General features: G+C 37.1%; 1 protein-coding gene across 2 annotated transcripts; it reads right to left on the reverse strand.

Annotated features, from left to right (window-relative positions):
* Window positions 1–379: 379 nt before the first annotated feature.
* On the reverse strand, window positions 380–21,190 carry GEN1 (GEN1 Holliday junction 5' flap endonuclease). 2 transcript variants are annotated; one of them, XM_075049077.1, is made up of 14 exons: window positions 21,130–21,190; window positions 17,753–17,950; window positions 15,776–15,962; window positions 14,385–14,561; window positions 12,598–12,708; window positions 9,580–9,653; window positions 8,966–9,057; window positions 7,994–8,144; window positions 7,840–7,876; window positions 7,657–7,737; window positions 6,246–6,376; window positions 4,404–4,465; window positions 3,717–3,860; window positions 380–3,489 (listed from the first exon to the last, which is right to left on the reverse strand). In XM_075049077.1, the coding sequence occupies exons 2-14, from the start codon at window positions 17,911–17,913 to the stop codon at window positions 2,033–2,035; spliced, it is 2,865 nt and encodes a 954-aa protein (XP_074905178.1). In that variant the 5' UTR covers window positions 17,914–17,950; window positions 21,130–21,190; the 3' UTR covers window positions 380–2,032. The 2 variants fall into 2 exon arrangements, with proteins under 2 accessions (XP_074905178.1, XP_074905179.1); XM_075049078.1 differs by lacking the exon at window positions 21,130–21,190 and adding an exon at window positions 20,965–21,033.
* Window positions 21,191–21,229: the final 39 nt, after the last annotated feature.

Here is a 21,229-nt window from a genome sequence, read left to right on the forward strand (position 1 = left end):
GCATTGCAAATGAAAAAATTGAAATTTTTCTGCTTTTTGTGCTTGAACTGTACTTATGAAACCAGATTAATTTGTAGCGATTATCAGCAACATAGTCTCTTTTTTTTTCCTCTGCAGTTCTTAATATCTTATTTCTGGTTTCCATCATCTGCAAAACATAAACGTGTCATAATTCTGGCACGGTATTTTCAGCGAGTCATACATTAAAGCAGTCATCTCAGGCAGATTTGGAAAACAAACAAAAAAACCCTCCAAAAATTGCTCTTGCCCCCCAATTCTAAAGAAAACCCTAAAACACAGAAACCTACACACTGTGGGTGAAATTGTCCAATCCTTCCAACAAAAGGGAACATACCCATACACTGGGAAGGAACAAAAGTGAGGACATTCACATGATGTTGGCATTTTTATTAATGAAAAGTCAAACTCTTGATTCCAACTTTCAGTATTCAAAATCAGCAGCAAGGGAAAGAATCATACATAACCAATAACAATGTTTTTCCAAAAATGGTCTGATCTCTCCACTACTGACCACTGCATAAGGAATCTCTCCATTTATGGTCCCCAGGTAACTGCTACTCTTATTTTCCTTAGCAACTCTATTCTTCTAGCTACTCTCTCACATCAGCTGGGTGGTTAAGAGTCTCCAGAAGAGAGAGACCATCTTCAAAACTGAAAAAAAGTTTCCAATATTTTGGACTTTTTACTCATTTCCATAATACATTTCTCATTTGGAAAATCAACTATAAACTTTCTCCACCTGTCCACAGAGGAAAATAAGAAACTACCATTTTTGGCTAATTACAGACTGTATTATCTATAGACTACCTATTTCTTCCTTAAACACATCTGGAATTTAGCTTCCTAACTTTTAAAGCCTTGGCCTTTATGAAGAAAGAATTGACATTTTCATTAAGGCATGGATATTCCAAATTTCAATCCTTAACATTCTATCTTGGTAAGAGTGGCCTTCCTTCTGGTTGGTCCATAGAAAAAAAGTTATAAATGCTTAAATGCAGGCCAGGAGGCATTTTCTAGTAAGCTATTGAAGACAACTTTTTTTTTTTTGTACGAACAAAGATTGCTTCTATATTAAAGAGGTATGAAGAACACCTTCAAAAATGCAATTGTATTCAAGTTCCCCCCTTAAAAACAAACATTTACATGATATTATCCAAAGAATCTGCAATATCATCATTAAATTTTGATTTTCTGTAACTTAACCTTCATTCTATTATAAGTAGCAGTGAGTGTTAGATGGAATTTCCTATCCTTTAAGAAAAAAATGCCCCTAACTATAAATGTTTGATTAAAACAGCCATCAAATTTCCTTAAATATTAGATATGACAGCTACAAAACCAGAATATCCTTACATGGCTTATTCCATTCTTTGGAAGATGCACATACTCAAAGAACAGTTTATTATAGGGCATGGCAGAAATAAATTTAGCTACCCTGCAAGGTACATCTGCTGTGTGTCTCTATCTGGTCCTACAGAGATAGTCAACACAACTGGCATCCCAAGGTTTGAAAACCCATTTTAAAACTAGCAAAATTAAGTTAGTGGAGCAGAATGGAAAATTTCATTTGGAAAGAGCTGTATCACTTTGTCTTATTAAGAATATCCAACAGCAGTGCAGGCACTATTTTAGTAAGTCTGTTTTTATAAGCAGAAGGACTAATAGCCGTACATAAAATCCTCACAAACGGCTGGGAAAAAAACCTTCTTACTTCGTAAATAACCCCCCCTGCTCCCTTGTATACTATATATCCTGATACTTATGTATCAAGTTTAGAATCTAATCAAGTCCAGAATAACTGGCACTTGCCTATAATCAGCTATTTGGTACTTTTGCTAACATTTTAGTTTCAAACTTTAGCTCTAGTATGCAGTATTTCACAGCACTTCTTATTCATCAAAACTGTGTCCACTTAAAATTGATAAAGCATACTGCAGAAACTTTGAGAAAGAACTCTGTAAGAGCTGGAGGTTCAGAGTTAATTATTATCATAATCTATTTTATGGGGAACCTAATTAATTTTGATTCTTCCTTTTAGTCTTTCAGACAGGGGAAGTGGACTGTCTGCCCATGCATAAGTCGGAACAGCACTTTTGGCTTGCTGCATGGGACCACAACCCAACCCCTCAAAGGGTTGCTCTGGACTTTGGGGACAATTAACTTCCCCTGCAGAAGACGGTTTTGGAGATACTTGCAATGAGAAACTATTACCAGCTTTTTTAAAATTGGTCATTTTCTTCTTCCCTTTAATTATAAGGGCTGAGTCACTGTTTGTTCTTTTGCTAGTAACAATGTTACTGCTTTCCTTTGAAAAACATTTTTTAAACTGATCGGGGTTCAGTTGCCTTTGCTGCTGCTCATAAATCAGATTTTTGTTCATATTCCCATCATCACTGTCTTCGCTAGAAGAACATCTGTTGTGACACACACTCCTTTTAAAAGAAGTTTTCCAAGTAGTTTGAATACAAGCTTTTTTAATGTGACAGCCAGTTACATCTGATGGCTTTTGAGATGCTGGAAGCATTTCACACCCAGGATGCTGTGTCTCTGTTGTTTGCCCACTGAGGGTTAGAGATGTTGAACTGCTTATATTATGGTCCTTTTGCATCATTTCAGCCAGGCTGTCAGCTTTTTTGTACTGATCTTGATAAATGTGTATGCTGGATTCCCTTGCATAGCTTTCTGACAGCACATTTTTATTTTCCTGCACTAGTTTGTTTAACTGACACGAGGAAGAGACATAATCTTTATCAGGATTCAACATTTCTTGTGTTTGTTTAAAACATTTCAAAGACTCCAGTTGCATTACGTCTTCAGACAACAAAGGCTTTGATGGAACGGAAGTCTTCTTGAGTATTCGCTCACTTAAAGACCACTTCTGAAATTGTTCCATAGCATCATCTGAAACCGAATCATCTGCACTATCAGAATGATGTTGATCAGACTGCATAGCATCAGAATATTCTGAGCTAGCTATTACTGTTTCATGACCTAGAGCATGCGAGTGTTTTATGCATGTAGTTAAGTCAGCTGCTGGATCATGGGTATCACCCCCAAGTGCTGGTGAAGCGCTGAAGAAGGTTCCTTCCCAGTCAATACTGCTCAGTTGTAGACGAGCTGTTACAGAGGAAGAGGATGATATCCCAGAATCTTTAGTAAATTGTGCTGGCGACACAGATGAGTCGGCCAACATACTCTGTAAAAGTGAGTAAGATGTCGTCAGAGGAAGAGCAGCTGCTGATGCTGGCATTTGAACAGTTGTTATGCAGGAAGCTGAAGCTAACACTAGATCTTTTGATTCAGTACTTCTCTGGTGTATCTGGTCTTCTCGGGGAGTTTTTATATCTGATGTGGAGTCTTGCACGGGAAGAATTCCACATCTAGATTTTAAATTCATTTGAGACAGAAGATCACTAACTTCATCATAAACATTTGATAATTCCTTTTCTTTTGGTCTGTCTTTCCTGTCTGAAAAAAATAAAAAGGGCATATCAAAATGACATATTAACCACAGTTCAGATTTCCTAGTGCTGAAGTATTAAATGGTAAGATAAAAGCAGAGTCCCTGCAAGATATCATGCCCTGATCGTGACAAAACATGATATTGCTCAACAGTGGGAGAAATTTTTGTTGCTTTTGCTTCTTGTATTCTGGAAAGACCCAGAAGTTCATAAGAAATAAGCTTTTGAACTTACTTTTCTGTTTCTTCTTCAGAACTTCTGACTTTTCCACTTGATAAAGGGCAACAACGTCCGGATAAGCAGCCTGAAACAAAGACTCCTCTTCAACTGTGACTACAAACAACTCCACAGGTTCATCTTCTGCATCAATATAATGTTCTATAAAATTAATGACTGTACATTAGACATGTATATACAGAGGTATCAAAGTAGGGAGCAAGTAAAACAACAAAAGATTTATTTGAGCACAAAGAAGGTATGTAAAAAGATTAGTATAATGCTTGAGATTTAGCTACAAGTAAAGTCTTTTTCTTTCTGCCAGTATCCTGGCACACTAAAGGTAGAAGTTTGTCAGCATAGAAAAATTTCTAGCTAGTAAAGTCACAGCTTCGGGTACATAGTGAAATAAGAGATGAAATACAGAGTAACTGATGTAGTATACTAACATGTACCAGAAAAAGTACCTGAAGACCAAGTCCCTTGCTTTCTAGGTAGATTTTTTTTTTTTTTTAAAGCATTGCTTTTACTTTCAGGTTATGTGAAATCTGATGCACATTTTCTATTGTTTTCATAGAACAGTTTCCAATCTCACCCACATTTCATTGCCTCATAATGTTGTCAAACTCTTCTCCTCTTTAAAGCATGCTTTCCTCTTTTTCTATGAACAGTTTTGTTCCATCATGTACATAGAAACCGACCAACCTGGTTTTTGCCACTCAATTTCAAAACAAGGAACTCCATTTTTAACACGTGTCTTGACTATCCTGTAAGAACAGAAGCAGCCCATTAAATGATTTTATTTAAACAGGACATGAAAAAATCTAAGTTATCTAAAAATATTTCAATACTCTAATTTGTAGTGATTCAGAGGAAAAAATAATCTTGTAATAGTGAAATTAATATACCTTTTAAGAAATACACTACTTCTCTGTATAAGTTGCACAGTAACATTTTGTGTCTAGATTTGAGTATTGAAACATTTTTATTTTTTTTAATGATACAGCTCAGAGGAGCATAACAAGAAATTAAAAAGCTATTCTGTAACAGACAACCGTAATGCAGGCTCCTACAAACATCAGTTTGATATCTTCGACTAATGCCTCAGAGAAGGCTGTTGCCATAGACAGTAATTTTCTGAACGACCAGACAGGGTCATTTATATCTTTTGCATGAGAGCATGAAGGAAGATAAAACATGTTCTGAGCAGGGATGGACAGTCTTTATGAAATTTTTCTAAAAACATTATCTACACCCCAGTTTAATAGGTTCCTACATGCAAAGAGGCTCCTGCTGAATCAGTCGGTACTGTGTTTTTAAACACTTCTTAACCAAAGAAATCTTCTAGAGCACGCATGATCTGTCTTTTAAACTTTTGAAACACTAGAAAGTGTTATAAACAGAGGATGTCAACTAATTCATTCATCAAGGTAAATGCTGGTAATTGATCTAGCCAATCCATTTAAAAAGCAGCTCCCAACCAGTCTCTCCACTCTTTTGAAAGATGGCACTGAATAGAACAGCTTCACTCCAAGTAATAATTTAACAGACACATCAACCCAGAAGAGATACTATCATATTGCTACTGACTGTCCTTCTGTCCCCCCAAAATTAAGGTCTATGAAATCTTGAACAGCCTCAAGGAACATGGAAAAACTACTAACCTTCTTGCAATACAAGAATTTTTGGGGGGCGGAATTTAGGTTTCAGTTGGGAAATTAAACCATCAGATACTAAAGTTACAGTAAGTCACAATTCTGTTCACACAGTGAAGTTAAGTTCAGATTTGCCAACAGACACTGTAGATTCTAAAAGTTTACGGAAGTTTAAGAAAGGATTAGATAATTTAAAAAAAAAAATACTGAGGGCTGATAGAAGGTACAAATCCTGGCTCAGAAAACCCCTGAGTAACAGAAACCCAGATGGTGGGAAAATATTTCTGGGGAAAGTAGTTACATGCTTTGCTTGGGGTTTTTTTTCCTGCATATCCATTTTTAGTAACAGGAAACTTGGCCATTTTTATATTCCTAAATGCAGCAGTCCTGAAGGAAAATGTTTTGAGAAGAAGGGGTAGCAGAATAGAACTGTAAGCCCATGATTTCATCAGACACATAGTACAACGACAGTCAGTAGGCCCGATAAGGAATCAGAGACCATGACTGAATCTGCAGATGCTCATTTCTAAGTCTAGGCTCTTATTTTGAATCACAGAAGTCAATTAAACTTCTGCTAAGAACCTGAGCAGAGGATCAAATCTGTAATGCTAAATCTCATGTGCAAGTCCAAGGAAACAATAGAAAGTAAGCACAGAAAAAGCAGGCATTGTCAGTTAGAATGAAAGGAAACTGCTGTATGTACTACTTTGTGCAGCAGTACCATAAGAATTGGTGTACTGATCTAAATTTTCACCTCTATTCAAAATGAGCAAAAAACTTGAAAGAGAGATGGAAGAAAACCATTTTATTTCTGTAAAAAAGGAAAAAACCCATGATTTTCATCCAGTAGCAGAAGTAAACATATTAAGTTCAAGAAATCAAGCTACATTACCGTATTGCCTGCAGTTGTTTTGAATCAACATATCCAGATTTTCTCTGGATCATATCATAACGTGTCAACAGTGCTAACAGTTTCTTACAAGCGTAATGTTTAGTCCATTCCATCTTCTCAGAAGCAAATATCTGTTAGTATAAAAAAAACATCCCAAACTTTAAAACTTTCTTATTCTGTTAGATATCATGCTTAGATAGCTGTGTAGTAGGAACACAGGACTAGATACTTAAAATATCTAGAACGCTTTTATACATTAGTGTAACACCCAAGGATATCTCACTGCCAAGGGAGGTAACAGTCATCTGTAACATGGCAGATTCCTCAGCTGTCAGTAACAAGCCAAGGGAATGGTAGTGGCAGCAGCAGTTGCTAAACACCTTATCAGATTCGGATCAGCTACGCAAGGAGCTGTGAAAATTACGGATTTTGCATGTAAGAGAAGGACAAAGACGGATTTTCATTAAAGCTATATTGCTTAACAGCAGTCTGTCATGCGATACATAATTCTCATACTGTTATCAATCCTGGACAATGAAACATTGTAAAAGATCTGCTTTCACCAATAAAAAACCAAATAAAAATCACTCTTAGAAAACAATGCTAACATACGTATATTAACACTCTCCCCTGCTTCCCCTCATCCCCAAAAAGAAGCTTCACAGGATATTTATCCTTTTTTGTATGGACAGAGGAATAAGCTAGACCACTTTTGAACTTTGTGCACTTTGAATTAAAGGGCCTCTGAACTTGAAAGCTGGCAGTATTGTGCTAAATACAAGCCTGCTATCTGTTTTTGGGAAGAAATGTGACATTCAGAATAAAAGCCACTTCTGCTTGTTATATACAGAAGCTGGTTATTTCAATATCATAAATATCATCGAAAAGAAAGTTTAATGTTAAAAAACAAAAAAGTCCACAGTCATGACTTGCTACGATACCCAAAGTTACCATATACGCACTGTCAGTATGACAATGAAACAAGTACAAGTAAGAATAAGAGCTGTATCTGTTAATACCTTTATGAAAGGTGGATGAAAACAAAAAAGATAACATCCCTGAAGCAGATATTGTGTCATATAACCATTCAGTACTTTACACAGTATATAGACAATGCAGCACTCAGCAATCCAATCTAGTAATACTGGACAGTGAAAAACAAAACAATGGCAAATGATCTTTTTTCCAAGTTCTCTTTCTTCCACTTTTCTACATAACTATTTACATCCACTGATTGTTTTCAAAGTCTCCAATTTTATGCTTTCAAAAAACAAGGTACATTGAGAAGTTTTAGCAAGATCCTTTAATTCTTATGTCCAGTAAAATTACCAATGAAGATCAAAATTATCACAGATGCCCTTCTTACTAACAAACAACTACAGAGCTGAATATCCAGAATTTTGTTATATACCTGAAAGGACAATAAATTTGGCCTTTGACATTCCTTTATGTTGATCAATTTATTCTTGTTTACAAGAAATTCTTGGATAACCTTGAGATAAAACAAAAAAGAAGCAGTTTAAGAGAGGGTTGAAAACTGACATTTCAATTAATTGATTAAAAAAATTAATCTTTAAATAGGCTTGTTTGTTACCTCAGAGAATGGAAAGCCCTCACAACTGTTAGCTTTTCTGCAAGTAAAACAAATGTGTTAGGAACCAAATACAGATGGGAAAAATGCAGAATTTAAATGCTCACCCTGCACATGAACACAGGTAAAAGCAGTTCAATTTTCATGACATTCCTACTTTCTGATATTGTCCTCCACTGCACTTGCTTGTTTCACTTGCTTCAACTGATGCCATTCACAAGGGCAGCGGTATTCGGAGTCATTGGGTTTGCAGTATCTAGTGCTTTCACAGAATTTACATCCACTGTGCTCATGTTCCTTGTAAGATCCTATAGGAGCAGATGCACAAAACATGAGGAGAAAAGAGGTTTCCAAAATCTCCAAATGAACAAAGCTAATAGTACAAACACAAAGCTCAGAACATATACAAATTTGACATGAATAGTAGCTGTAAGCAGATCTGAGTGCATCAGCTGTATTTATATATCTCCAGTGAAAACTGACAAATACAAGAAAGCTTTCATTTTTTTTGGAAGATTTTTTCCCCCAACAGTTTCAGACCTTATGCTCAAAACTACCAAAAAACTACAGAAGTAGTCCATGACAACCTGGCAAACGTATGTAAGTAACATATATGAAACAAGCTTTTCCTTCTCGAAGTGATTGGTTTGAACAAGTTCATTGATCAAAGATGCGACCAAAATTAGGTTCCTTAAGATGAATTTCTTTTTAAGAAAACACTGCAGCAAAACCCAGCAGTGCTAATGGATCCAGTCCTCTTGATGCAAGACCAATTCAGGCAGCTAAAGAAATAGTTGCTTGTCAGTATAGCATACTTTCTTTACTGATAATGTTAAAAAGGCAAATATCTGGGATCACACAACAGCATTGCGATAACATTCCACCTGCTATCAACTAGTTTCACATTTGAAGAAAGGCAGTTCCCAGCCTCAAAAATATTTATATAAAGATACATATACACAATGTTGAAAATGTGAAGATTTCCCAGAAGCTGAATAACAAAGAGTTTTAATGCTAGGCATAAAAAAAAAACCCGAACCCAACCAAACAAAAAAATCCCCCACCCCACACAACCAGAGCAAAAACTAAACAATTAGGCTAAAAATAAAATTCAGTGCTTTTCACTGACCTGGATGATGGCACTCAGAACAGTGAATTACCCTTTTAACAACCAACTGTGGATTATTACCATACCAAAATTGTTCTTTCCATTGCTCAAACCTAAAAGGATGATATTAAAAAGATTAAGAAATATTTTTAACTTTCCTACTTAAAATGAAACACTGAAAAATACTACTTCCCAGGCAACAACCAGAGAAACAGAGTTTTCCAATTTATGAAATACATTTCTTTTACAGTACATTATATTATTGTCAGATTTCTAGTATTGACACACACATTATGATAGCTAACATAGAAAGCATTTGGTATCTCATGTCCTGATCCACAACCCAATTAAAAATCAGCAAAAGTCTCTCATCAGTCCCTATGACTTCCTTTCCAACATATCAACATACCTCTGCTAGCTCAAGAGCTAGGAGCCAGCTAACGTTTAAAACAATTAAGAAGCTTGCCTAGGAAAACACATAATTCATTTAGCAAACAAAGTAAGGAATGTGGTAATCCCTTCCCCCCCTCCCAAATTAAAGTATTATGAACATTGCCTTGGAGCTGAAGTACATACTAGCAAGTCTTTGAATAAAATCAAACTACTTCAGCATACAACATAAATTTTCATTTTACCTTTGCAGTAAGTTTTGACCTTGTAAAGTTTCAATTAACTTTAAAGCTTGTTCCTTCCCAACTCCTGGAATGCCCTATAGAGACAGAAATATGAAACATCATTTAAACAGAAAATACTCAGGTTATAACATTATGTAGAGAAATTACAAAAATAATCCCAGATGTTGAGAATAAATTAAGAAAAATAATTTTTGACCAAGTTCTAAAGTCAGAGAAGGTGACAGAACACAGCTGTACTACCAGTGTAACACAGAAGCTGCATAAAATGCTCTTATGCTCAATAGCAGCTCAGATAAAACAAGGTGGACAAAGAAGTTAGAAAAAAAAAATAGGAAAAGAGGTTTTGTTTGTTTTGTTTTCCTTCTTGCTATCTGCAACAGGACAATATAAAATACTGGTAATGTTCTTGCCAGCAAACTGCCAGAGAGCTGAAACTTTTCAGAATTGTCTTGGAAAGACAAGACGAAGACATATCTTTTGGATTTTAGAGTCAAAAGGCTAGAACATAAGAGGTAGAAGAAACCCAGCAAAAAGCTTTCACTCACAGGAAAGAGATGCTTTATGGCAACAGAAACAACTTCTAATATTTGAAGACCTCAAGCACTTATGCAAATTCAATTCTGAGAGGTAACAAAGAAAAGTGCAAGAGCATTTTCTGAAAAGTAATTAAAAACCACAATAAAACCACAAACCCAAAGAATTCCTCCCCTCCCTTTCAATAATTGCTTGCTTGATTTTGACATTTACTCCATTATTACATCTGTAGTATGCATGTCCTTTATAGGAAAGGGGACTACCAGCATGGATAAGATAGGAACAGCAAATATTCTCACAGAATCATAGAATGGTTTGGCTTGGAAGGAACCTTTAGAGGCCATCTAGTCCACCCCCCCTGCAATGAGCAGGGACATCTTCAACTAGATCAGGTTGCTCAGAGCCCTGCCCAACCTGACCTTGGAGGTTCCTTTTCGGGAACCTAGCTCATGGACTGAAATCCAGAAGTTTGTAGTAATCCCTCACATACTTAAGAGTGAAAGTCAGTTGATTCAAAACAACCAGAGGAGGGCCACAAAAACGATCAGAGGGATGGAACGCCTCTCCTATGAGGAAAGGCTGAGAGAGCTGGGGTTGTTCAGCCTAGAGAAGAGAAGGCTCCAGGGAGACCTTATTGCTGTCTTTCAATACTTAACGGGAGCTTGTAAGAAAGATGGGGACAAACTTATTAGTAGAGCCTGTTGTGATAGGACACGGGGTAATGGCTTTAAACCAAAAGAGGGTCAATTCAGACTAGATATAAGGAAGAAATTTTTTATGATGAGGGTGGTGAAACACTGAAATGGGTTGCCCAGAGAGGTGGTAGATGCCCCATCCCTGGAAACATTCAAGGTCAGGTTGGACGGGGCTTTGAGCAACCTGGTCTAGTTGAAGATGTCCCTGCTCATTGCAGGGGGGTTGGACTAAATGACCTTTAAAGGTCCCTTCCAACACAAACTATTCTATGATTCTATGGTTTAAAATGCCCATACTGCTTTTCCAGTTCCTCTTTCAATCCTTACCGTATTTTGCCAAGAATCAGTACAGTTGAATATAAAGATTGTATTGAGTGTGCTTTTTCCAGCATTATTACAAATAAATCTATAGCTTATTTTTAACCAGCTGTAATGGCTGAACTGAGTATATGCAACCATATGAAATAAATGTACATTCAAAACCATTTAGAAGTTTTCACTGGACTGCAGCCAGACACTCAGGTAGCAAGTCAGATATTCAGCTTCTGCAAGTAAAGCATCATTTTGACATATATTCAACAAAGGAAGTGGAATTATAAAGTGGTATTCTCATTTATCTGTTCCGCCAATCCCCATTCCCAATGTGCTCCTGTAATCCATCTTTCCTCAGAAGTTTCTATCTTTATCCACTTTGCTGGGCTGCAGTAACTCAAAAGACCTAGCTGACATTACGTAATAGTGTTACTTCAGGACTATGCAAGAACCTGACATTCCGGGAGCTGCTAGTTCCATTACAATAACCACTGATTAGCCACTATTTTTTTTACTCCCTCTCTCTTTATACATTTATTTTGTAATTATAATAATACCAACTATTTAAAAGATACCTATAACAGAAGCAAGTCTTTCAGGAAAAGATAAAGTAATTAGAGCTATTTGCTCTTTCAGCAGTATCAGTTGTTTAAAAGGACAGTTTTATCAAATTAGCACACAATGATTTAAAAATAACTAGATATCTACTGCAAGCCTGAACAGGAGCAACTGTTGCCTGAAGTCACTGTATGATGAACTGTATGGAAATCAAGTTTCATCCCACTTTCTTTCCATTTCAAATAGCCATTACAACAGCTTCTGTTCAAAGTCTCCAAAAACATTCAAGAGCTTACAGAAAAAGAAGAAAAAAAAAAGTAAAAAAAAAAAAAAAAAGTGAAGTAGCCATGAGTGAGATCCCTCTCACTTCATTCATTTGGCAAACTTTCAAATAGGTGACTTCTACTACTTCATAAATCATGTATTTACAAATGATAGAACTGAAAAGGGATACATCCAAACTGTACTGAGAACTGGCATTACTAATAACTACAGTTCAAAACCATAACTACTAAGTCTTCCAAACAGCATAGACAAAGCTGTTTTTCTCATTTTCCACAGCTATTCTGCCAGGGATGTAATTATACGCGAATGGTTACAAAGCATCATCATGAACAACTGAGTTCTCACATTTTTGCTCAAAGTAATCAACATCTAAACTTTTGTCTTCACCTCCATTATAGAAAGTATGGAATAATACATGACAGTTTTAGAAAGATTAATGTTCATGAACCATTCTGATTATCTTTAAGCCTTCACAAATAAAATTTACAGCAACTTACTAAGCATCTTCTTCAACTAGATCTCAGTAATTGTGCATTGCATACAGTTTTGTCAGCATGCACATGTCTCCCTTGATATAGTTTATTGTTTTTCAAGACAGTGTAAGTACCTAATAAAAAATAATTATATTGCTTACCTTTGGAAGATAATCACAACCCAGAAGAACAGCTAGCCCAATCAAAGACTCTCTGTCACATCCAAGCTTCTCCTTAATAGAGGACATTGTGTAACAGTCAAGATGTGGATCCTGCAAGAGAAATTATCACATGTGTTATTCCTGTAACATCAGGGAAGGAACTGCCCTGAGTCACATTCAGTAGTGATTGCTTACCCACCCCTATTCACCCTCATCTGCAGGAAATAGGTCTATCCCATAAGTGGGGTCTGATAGCAAAACAAGATTAGCAGCAATTAAAATCTATAATGTAATCCATGGACACCACATGAATAACTACAGTTCTGGAATTTAAAGTTTTAAGTATGGGCATCAACTGTTGAAAGAAACTAAAATAAGCCAAGGGGTGTTTTTATTGTTTACTACCTGTAGAAAAAATGTGGCAAACTAACATTATCCAGTACTAGTGGCTATGCAAGTCATCTCAGGAACTGCAGTTTTTAAAATCCATGTAAATATTTTAATGTGCTACTTGAGTAAAAAAAAAAAAAAAAAAAGTTACCTACCATATTAGACATGAGCTAAAGGAATACCCGAAGCTTTGAAGGGTAGGGGGACTCAAACGCAACAACATGAAATCAAGAGTAACATGAATCAAAACATAGGACACTAACTACCCCATACCGCCCCCGCTCCTCCCACCCCAAAAGACAAAAAAACCCTCCACACAAGCCAACAACCCAAAATAATCCAAAATAATCCAGTTTTCTGGAACAGATGCCCCTGACAGACACACACTCACATAAATTATTTTTTTATGTTGACTTATGTATGTAACAAAGTACACCTGAAAGATTGAGGCCATCTTCATTTTAGGTGATAAATGACAAGGAAGTTGAATGAAAGAGAAAAGAACCAGGTCAAGATAGAACCCAAACATGGTGCTGAAGCAAATCATCTTCCATCAAATTAATTATTTTTTAAGAAAAGTTAGTTTGTTTGTAGTGCTTTTTTTCTGTCTTACTGATTTTCTCCTTTACTGAAGTATTTTCTCAACAAGTCTTTCAGATGAATATTATTTAAAATTCCAACCCCGGTATCATTTTTCCTCCACTTTCTTGTTAGATTCATCAGACAGAACACATGCATTCCTTTCTCTGATTTATAGAGAAAGTATAAAATATGGAAATTTGGGGTTGCCTTTCACCAGCTCTGGAAAATGCATTCCTAACAAATGAACACTTCAGCTCAAGGTCATATATTGATCTGGGTTTTTTTTCAATGATTGCAACAATTGATTATGATACAGATGTACAATCCCTACCCTATTAATCATGTTTAACTGGAGACAAATAGTACTAATTTTAAGTATATTCATAATAAAACAAACCTGCAAACGCAAGTGTGTGAACACTGTTATTAGACCCAGGAGGCTGACCACTCCCATATGCCCTAATGGTAAATTTATAGGAAGCAATTACTTCACTCAAATTCCTCACTGTAGAGGAGGAAAGGGAAAAAAAGTTTGCTACTTAGCTTTATATTACACATCACAGGACACTACAAACACAGACAATAATACCATAAGTGTTCTTCAGTTCAGTAGTTTTGCGCTCACATCCAATACATGGGAATACTGCCGGTGAATCAAACAAAATGTTCCTGTCTTAAATGTACTATTTTAAACAAACTCAACTACTAGAGGGTCAGTGCAATAATATCTAAGTAATTGTTTCAAGTCCCTTCTTTCTATTTACATTTTTGGGAAGAGTCTAAAGAGAGGGTGAGAATGGGATGAGGTACATTACCTTAGCATTCATGGCAAAGTTCCTATAAACTGTCTGAGCTCCATATAAAAAGACATCTCCATCATTGGTAATGCAGCCATCAACATGTCCTTTTGCATTTAGGTAGGCACACATTGCCTCTGCTTCCCCGGCTGCTTGAACCCAAGGGACACCTAAACACTCCAGCAGTTCGAGACACTAAAAGAAAGAATCGAAAAGGAAAGAGAGACTGAATGCTGAATTAGATCCACTTACCAGCATGCATTTTCTCAGACACAAGTGTAAAAAAAACCTGCTACTTACGCTGCCTATAGAACACTACATCAATACAAGCACTACTTTAGAAGTACAGTTTACTGTAACAGCGAAAAGAAATATCCAACTAAGATCAAAGTATTAGTTACAGGACTTGAACACAGCATGATTAATGGTTATTCCTTCACAAAAATCTTTACACTTTAAATAGATATTTAGGATGTTTTTAAAAGAAGAGTAACAAAGGAATATTTATCTTCATGAAACAACGCTGTTTACTCTAGTGACACTGGGCTAGCACAGACTTCTTTCAACAGGTGCCAGACTCCCAGAGAAAATCAAGCATGAAAGTACAGTACTGTCACCCTACTAAGACTGGACCACAGCATAAGACATACTGATATATACTCATATATACCTGTTACAAATTTCAGAAAAAAAATTATTTTAGAATTTAAGAATAAAACAAGAATTGATACATTCAATCTATCAAAGCCAGGAGTATCTATAAATTCTATTTCAGAAAATTTTGAATAGACAAAAATGATTACATATCTGCAACAATGAATGAAGAAGAAAATTACTGAATAGGAGGTCTTTGCAACTAGAGTTGTTTCAACCATCTATACCAAGATGACTATGCAATCTTCCTTTTAGCCTAATCCAGTAGGTTTCCAACAAGTATATCCTCTTAGCTATTCAGCTAGTTTACCAAATCATAGATTTTGGTTACAAAACAGTTCTGTGTACCCCTGCAAAAACACACTAGCTTAGCTTACATAGGTACACAACACATTCCTGTTTTCACGTATACCCTAACCTAGGAAAAAAAAAGTATCAGTACTAACACTATAAAAGAACAAGGAAGGTGAATTTCTGTAATAAACACTCAATTATGACTGTGGCTCACTACAGCGTAACATGCATAGGAACACATCAAACAAGAAAATTATTCTGACATTGTCCCTCTTCTACAACAACAGTTAACAGATGCTGTAAGGCCCAGTTTGAAAGGCATGTGTTCCTTCAAAACACAAAACACTGTTGAAATTCATTGTGTAGAAAACTATTAATTCGGTCAAGTCCTTGTACTTAATTTGGTTAAGATTTCTTCCTATCACATGAAAAATACTGGAACACAGCCCCCAATCACTCACCTCTTTTAAAATGGCTTTAAATAAAGATCTCCCTGTTCTTGCAGCTCCAACTTTCTTTGAAGGTCCATAGCGCATCTCATTTCTCTTACTCATGGTATCTGCTTTCAACCTGGGGGCCTCTCCTTCCATGACAAACACTAGTTTAATTCCCATTGATGTTAAGAAAGAGGACCGAAAAAATAGGTTTCTGCAATAAAGCAAGGTGTTCCATAAGCTGCAGAATTAGAGAAGCCCTATTTCTTCAGACTTTTTCCTTATATCCCTCAGCCTACCTCAGGAACAATCTTAGCTTTCTCTCCACCTTTTGTGATTCCCTCACCCCCAAGCTAACAAAACTTTTATCTATATCCCTGTCTTCGGTTGAAGTTGTTTTACTACAAACTTCTAACAGCTTTACAAAACTCCCAGGAAAATACCACATAAGGACAAGAAAGATCTTTTTTGGGTGTAAAGACATAAGCAAATTTAAAAGGCTTTATAAAAAACATTCAATATCCAAAGTCTGCTTCCAAACACATACCCACATTGATTCTTTTATATCAAATTTTAATCCCAAATCTATCAATACAGGCACATCAGATTCTGAAGTGACTGAATGCTGTGGTATTAGACAGTCATAGATACCATTACCATGCCAATTTATTTCATATGCAAACCAGCATCACTGACGGGTGGAATTTTGCAAGGGAGCATTAATAACTATTTGGTCTATAACATTTAAATTGAGAGCAGCAATATCAGACAGCATATGCTATGCTTTTTCCAGCAATTCCAGGATCAATCTTGCAAAAGGAGTAGACCAAACATTTATATCTCTTCAACTAACATGGAAAGACCATTAGTCTAGATTTAACTTTGTACCATTGCTACTGGTAAAAAAGGATAAACTGATCTTTTGAGGCTAGTTCTATTTTCACAAATGATATAAAAATCAATCACTTATGGTAAGTTTCTCTAAAATACTTAGCAAAACAACTTAATTTCCAACTGCCTGAAAACATTTCTTTTTTTGGTAGAAATCTGTTCATCCCTTTGTCTTGCTTTGGAAAGACTGCATAAGAAATCTGGACTGGTGCTTCCATTCCACTGCACACAGGACATCCTATCAGAGCGAAGTAATGAAGTTTTATAGTTAATTACCCGTTTGGGGTCATAAGCATAACATTTTAAGAAATTATTCTCAGAAGATACTGATATTTCTTATCAGCTGAATTCAACAGAAACCACAGGAACATCTAACAGCAGCTAGTAACTCAGTATTCTTGAGCTAACCAATAACATGTCTTTTATGAAAATTTGTATATATTTTCATTTTTGTCAGCATCACTTGCAGAAAACAGTGCTTTGAAGTTACAGCTGCTTATAGTTGTTCATTCCTTACGTATGTGATTTATTTAAATTAAAAATATACATATTCTTCAAGGTTGTTCATAAGCCTGAAGAATGATTTAAACATATTTAATTCAATATGGGGTCTAACTAGAATTTTAATTTATAAACCAGATTAGGCTTGAGCATGCGTGACCCTCAGTATGCTCTGAACTGACTAGCTTCCAAACTGCTGTGATAAACAGTTGGAACTCCCATACCTTCCATCACACAGCCTTAGAAATATATAGGAATTAGCACACTGATTTGTGTTCATTGATAATCTTTATATCACACAGTGCTATACCACAGTAAGACAAACATGGATCTGCTTATATCCATCCCATCCTTATCTACAGTTGAGGCTTCAAGACAAGGTAGGTTGGGCCCAAGAACTTCTATTTGCACCTGAGCATTACACCGAATTCAGCCAGTATGACTGAGTCTTCACTTCAAACCCTGTATGTATGTAGCACAAGCGATAACAACAGAATCAAAACAACATAGTCATATGAATTTCTGAAGTAGCCTTCAATTTGGAATAAGTATCATACCTAAATTATACAGCTCCAAGATTTCTGGCTACAATAGTTTATATGGATACCATACCTCAGATGTGGCTTGGTAACTACTCCAACCATCTTTTTAACGGTCTGTGCTTCACAAACCCACAGACTTAAATCAACAGCAAGTGTTTTTCCTTTGAGACTGCTCAAGTTGACAGGTTGTCTCACAGGCTCAAGGATTTGCCACAGATTAGTCACTCCCATTGTTCTAGCTTCTTTGTTGTCAGCATGAAGGTTTTAGCTGTGAAGACCAAGTAAAATAAAATACTTTCAGAATATGACATCAAATATGACGTATTATGAACATGAGGTTCAGAAAATAAATATTTAGTCATTATCAGTTTTACTTCTATGAGCCAAGAATACTTGTAATCAAGCCTTCTAAGTGCATAGTGACTCTAGTTCACAGATGGTTTATTTCTAAATACCTTCTCTGGACTGTATGTTTTCATTGTTAATAGCCTGAACATAAATAAAACCAAGCTTAGTTGAGGGGGGGGGAATCATTCATTTCCAAGTCTCATGCGTCCCTTACATACGCACAATCCAAGTTTTATTAAAAAAAAAAGAAAAACCACACCTCTTGAGGGAATTACTTCCTGATCTGAAGTGGCAGGATTCACATTAAAATGTTTCTGTTCAAATAGAAGTAGCTTAAAGCTACTTGAGGAATATTTACAATAATGACAGGACTTGAACTTTCCTTAGCATTCCAAGATGATGTAATAAGGGTCAACAGCAACAGATTCCGGCTTGTGAAATACAGGTTAGACTTCAGGAAAAAAAAAATAACAGAGGGTACTGCAGCACTGGTTACCCAGAGGTTGCAGAATCTCCATTCTCAGAGATTTTCAACATCCAGTCTTGCCGGTTTAACCAGTACTGGTGGAAGTCCCCCTCTGAGCAAGGAATCAGCATTGATGACATCCAGAAGTCCCTTCCAACAAACATTTTGACACTTATAACACTGTGATTGCAGAAACACGCCAGGGTGTATGTTTTTACTATTTTAGTTTTAGTATTGTGTGACTGGCACTACCTATAATGAATGCCAGCTGAAAACATACACCCATTCAGTGGCATATTTCTTTGTCTCTTATTTAACTTTACTTATATAGCTCTATTCTCTGTGCTACCCCAGTACCAGATTTAATTGTCTTCCTTTTCTTGTCTTCTTTTTCATTATTCTTCTGGTTTTCATGCTTTGCCAGTTCTATACAAGGCCTCTAACGCATACTCTGGTTTTTCCCCTCACAATACCAATCTATTCCTGCACTGCCTTATTGTACAAGTTTGCCTCATGCTTATTTCTCTACTTTCCCCTCTTCTCCCTCAACATTAGAAGACAAAAAGCAAATAAAATCTGGACTGGTTTGTATTTCTTTCTTTCTGATTTTGAAACTACTACTGTATACTCAGATAAAATAAAACCCTACTCTGAATAAATCATGACTAGATGAGCTAGCTGTCTGTGCTCTGAGATCTGCTTAAGCCACGTGAAGACCGATGCCACCTTGTGGCCTCTAGTGAACACGGCCATGTTAAATTCAGCTGTCTTCCACATTTAACACCATCACAGTCTATCTGTCTTTGTTGGGTGCGTTGTTCTATACTCTAGAACTGTTTTAAAACAAGGCAACTTATCAATTCCAAGTTGCTTTTAAATCAAGTTCTCATGTTACGATTTACTTTCAACAGAAATCATATTTCTCTAATCCATTTCTCTAACTACTACAATCACTCAACCTGATTTTAGTTGTATGTGTACAGAGCATAACATATTGCTTTTGCTGTTGTTATACCTCAAGCACATAAAATGAGTTAAAAATACAAATAAAGCATCCAAATACATAATTTCTTGAAGTCCAGGATGATTAATATCTCTGGTGCACAGGGGAGGCTAACAAAAGGCATCCAAACCTTCTCAAAAGACAAGTGTGATATTCAGCTTCAGTGAGGTTTAACAAGAGAACTCCTAGCAAAAAAAGGGAGATGTCTTTTTTGATGTTATCATTTGGTTCGTGCCAGCCTACATCAACACAATTAAAAAAACCAAAAAACCTGTCAGTTGGTTTCTATATATTGTTATGGAATGTCACACTACAAACACTTAATATTCCATAAGATTACAAATAATAAAGAAAAAAATAAGTATAAAAAATTGAAAACTACAAAAAACCCCACTTTTTTTATTATGAGATAACAAAGTATTGTTATTTGAAGACAGAAGTTTTCCTCAACCCCATTCAATATATATATCTGGATCCTGTATACAAACAGATCTACTACTTTCAATAGGAGTGATCTGTCTAAGATTTTATTGAGGCGCTTCGCTCATCACAAGGCTCCAATCTGCTTAGAGAGATGGTAACTTCCAAAGAAGGGAGACTGAACCTGATTTTTTTCATATACTTAGAAATCACTGAAGACATCATGCTATTATAAGATCATTGACAGGAAATATAAAATACCCCCCCCCCCCCCGATCTCCTCAATTTCTCATTGGGCCAGTATGTGGTATAGCTATATAGTTTTTATGTTTTATAAATCGTGTTTTAAGATTATATTCTACTCTACAAAGTTTTTTTACACAGCCAGAAAAGTAAACCAGTTACTTGAAAATAACTACAGAAGACATTTAATGCTTAAGTTTAATTCATACAGATATGCTTTTGCCAAGATAACTTGCAAAGATTGCCAAGCATATACTTTATGTCTGACCCAGAGGTCTTTAAAAAAAGAAAGAAAAAAAGAAAGCCCACAACACGTTCTTAACAACTCTCCCACTCCTTCTCCGCCCTGCTGCAATACCCCAGCACCTGGCACAGCTTCGCCCATAAACCTGAGCACCTGAAGCACAGCAGTGGCGTGCTTCAGCATTTACTCCTCAAACTCCTACGGGTTTTCACCCCTAGATGAAATCAAAACCGACAAGTTGCCTGAAAGCGAAATAACAAGACGCACAGGTATCTTGAACACAAGCAGCGAAAATTCCCGCCCTGAGGTGACCTGGAGATAACACGGCACCACGCAGGCAGGCGCTTCCCTGACCCACCGTGAGACGAACCGCCCTTTGGAGAGCTCTCCCTGCCCGCTAAGAGGGCTGCAGGCCCAACGCCCTGACTCCAGCCTTGGGACGGGGGGCTGCTCTCCCGCCGCGCTGCCCCCTTCCCGCCCGCCAGCGGAGCCGAGGCCGCCTCAGCGAAGGCGATTCAGTCTTCGCGCGGGGGAGGGGGGGGATTGGTAGAAACTCACATCCCGGTCTGAGCCCCGAGAGGCTCGGGGAGACCCGGGCAGGCCTAGCCGCTAACTCCCGAGACCCCCCCAGCAGAGAGAAGGGAAGGAGAAGAACCGCCCCCCCCCCCAGCAGAGAGAAGGGAAGGGGAACAAGCCCCCCCCCCCCCCCCCGGGTCCGCTCACCCGCGCCGCGCTCCCTCAGCCCCAACGGTCGCCGGCGGCGCGCGCGCGCACACGGCCCCCCTTCCCCTCCCGGCGGCTCCGCCCTCTCGAAAATGGCGGG

The sequence above is a fragment of the Buteo buteo genome, chromosome 17 (assembly GCF_964188355.1).
Source record: "Buteo buteo chromosome 17, bButBut1.hap1.1, whole genome shotgun sequence".
In the NCBI taxonomy this organism is placed as follows: Eukaryota; Metazoa; Chordata; class Aves; order Accipitriformes; family Accipitridae; genus Buteo; species Buteo buteo.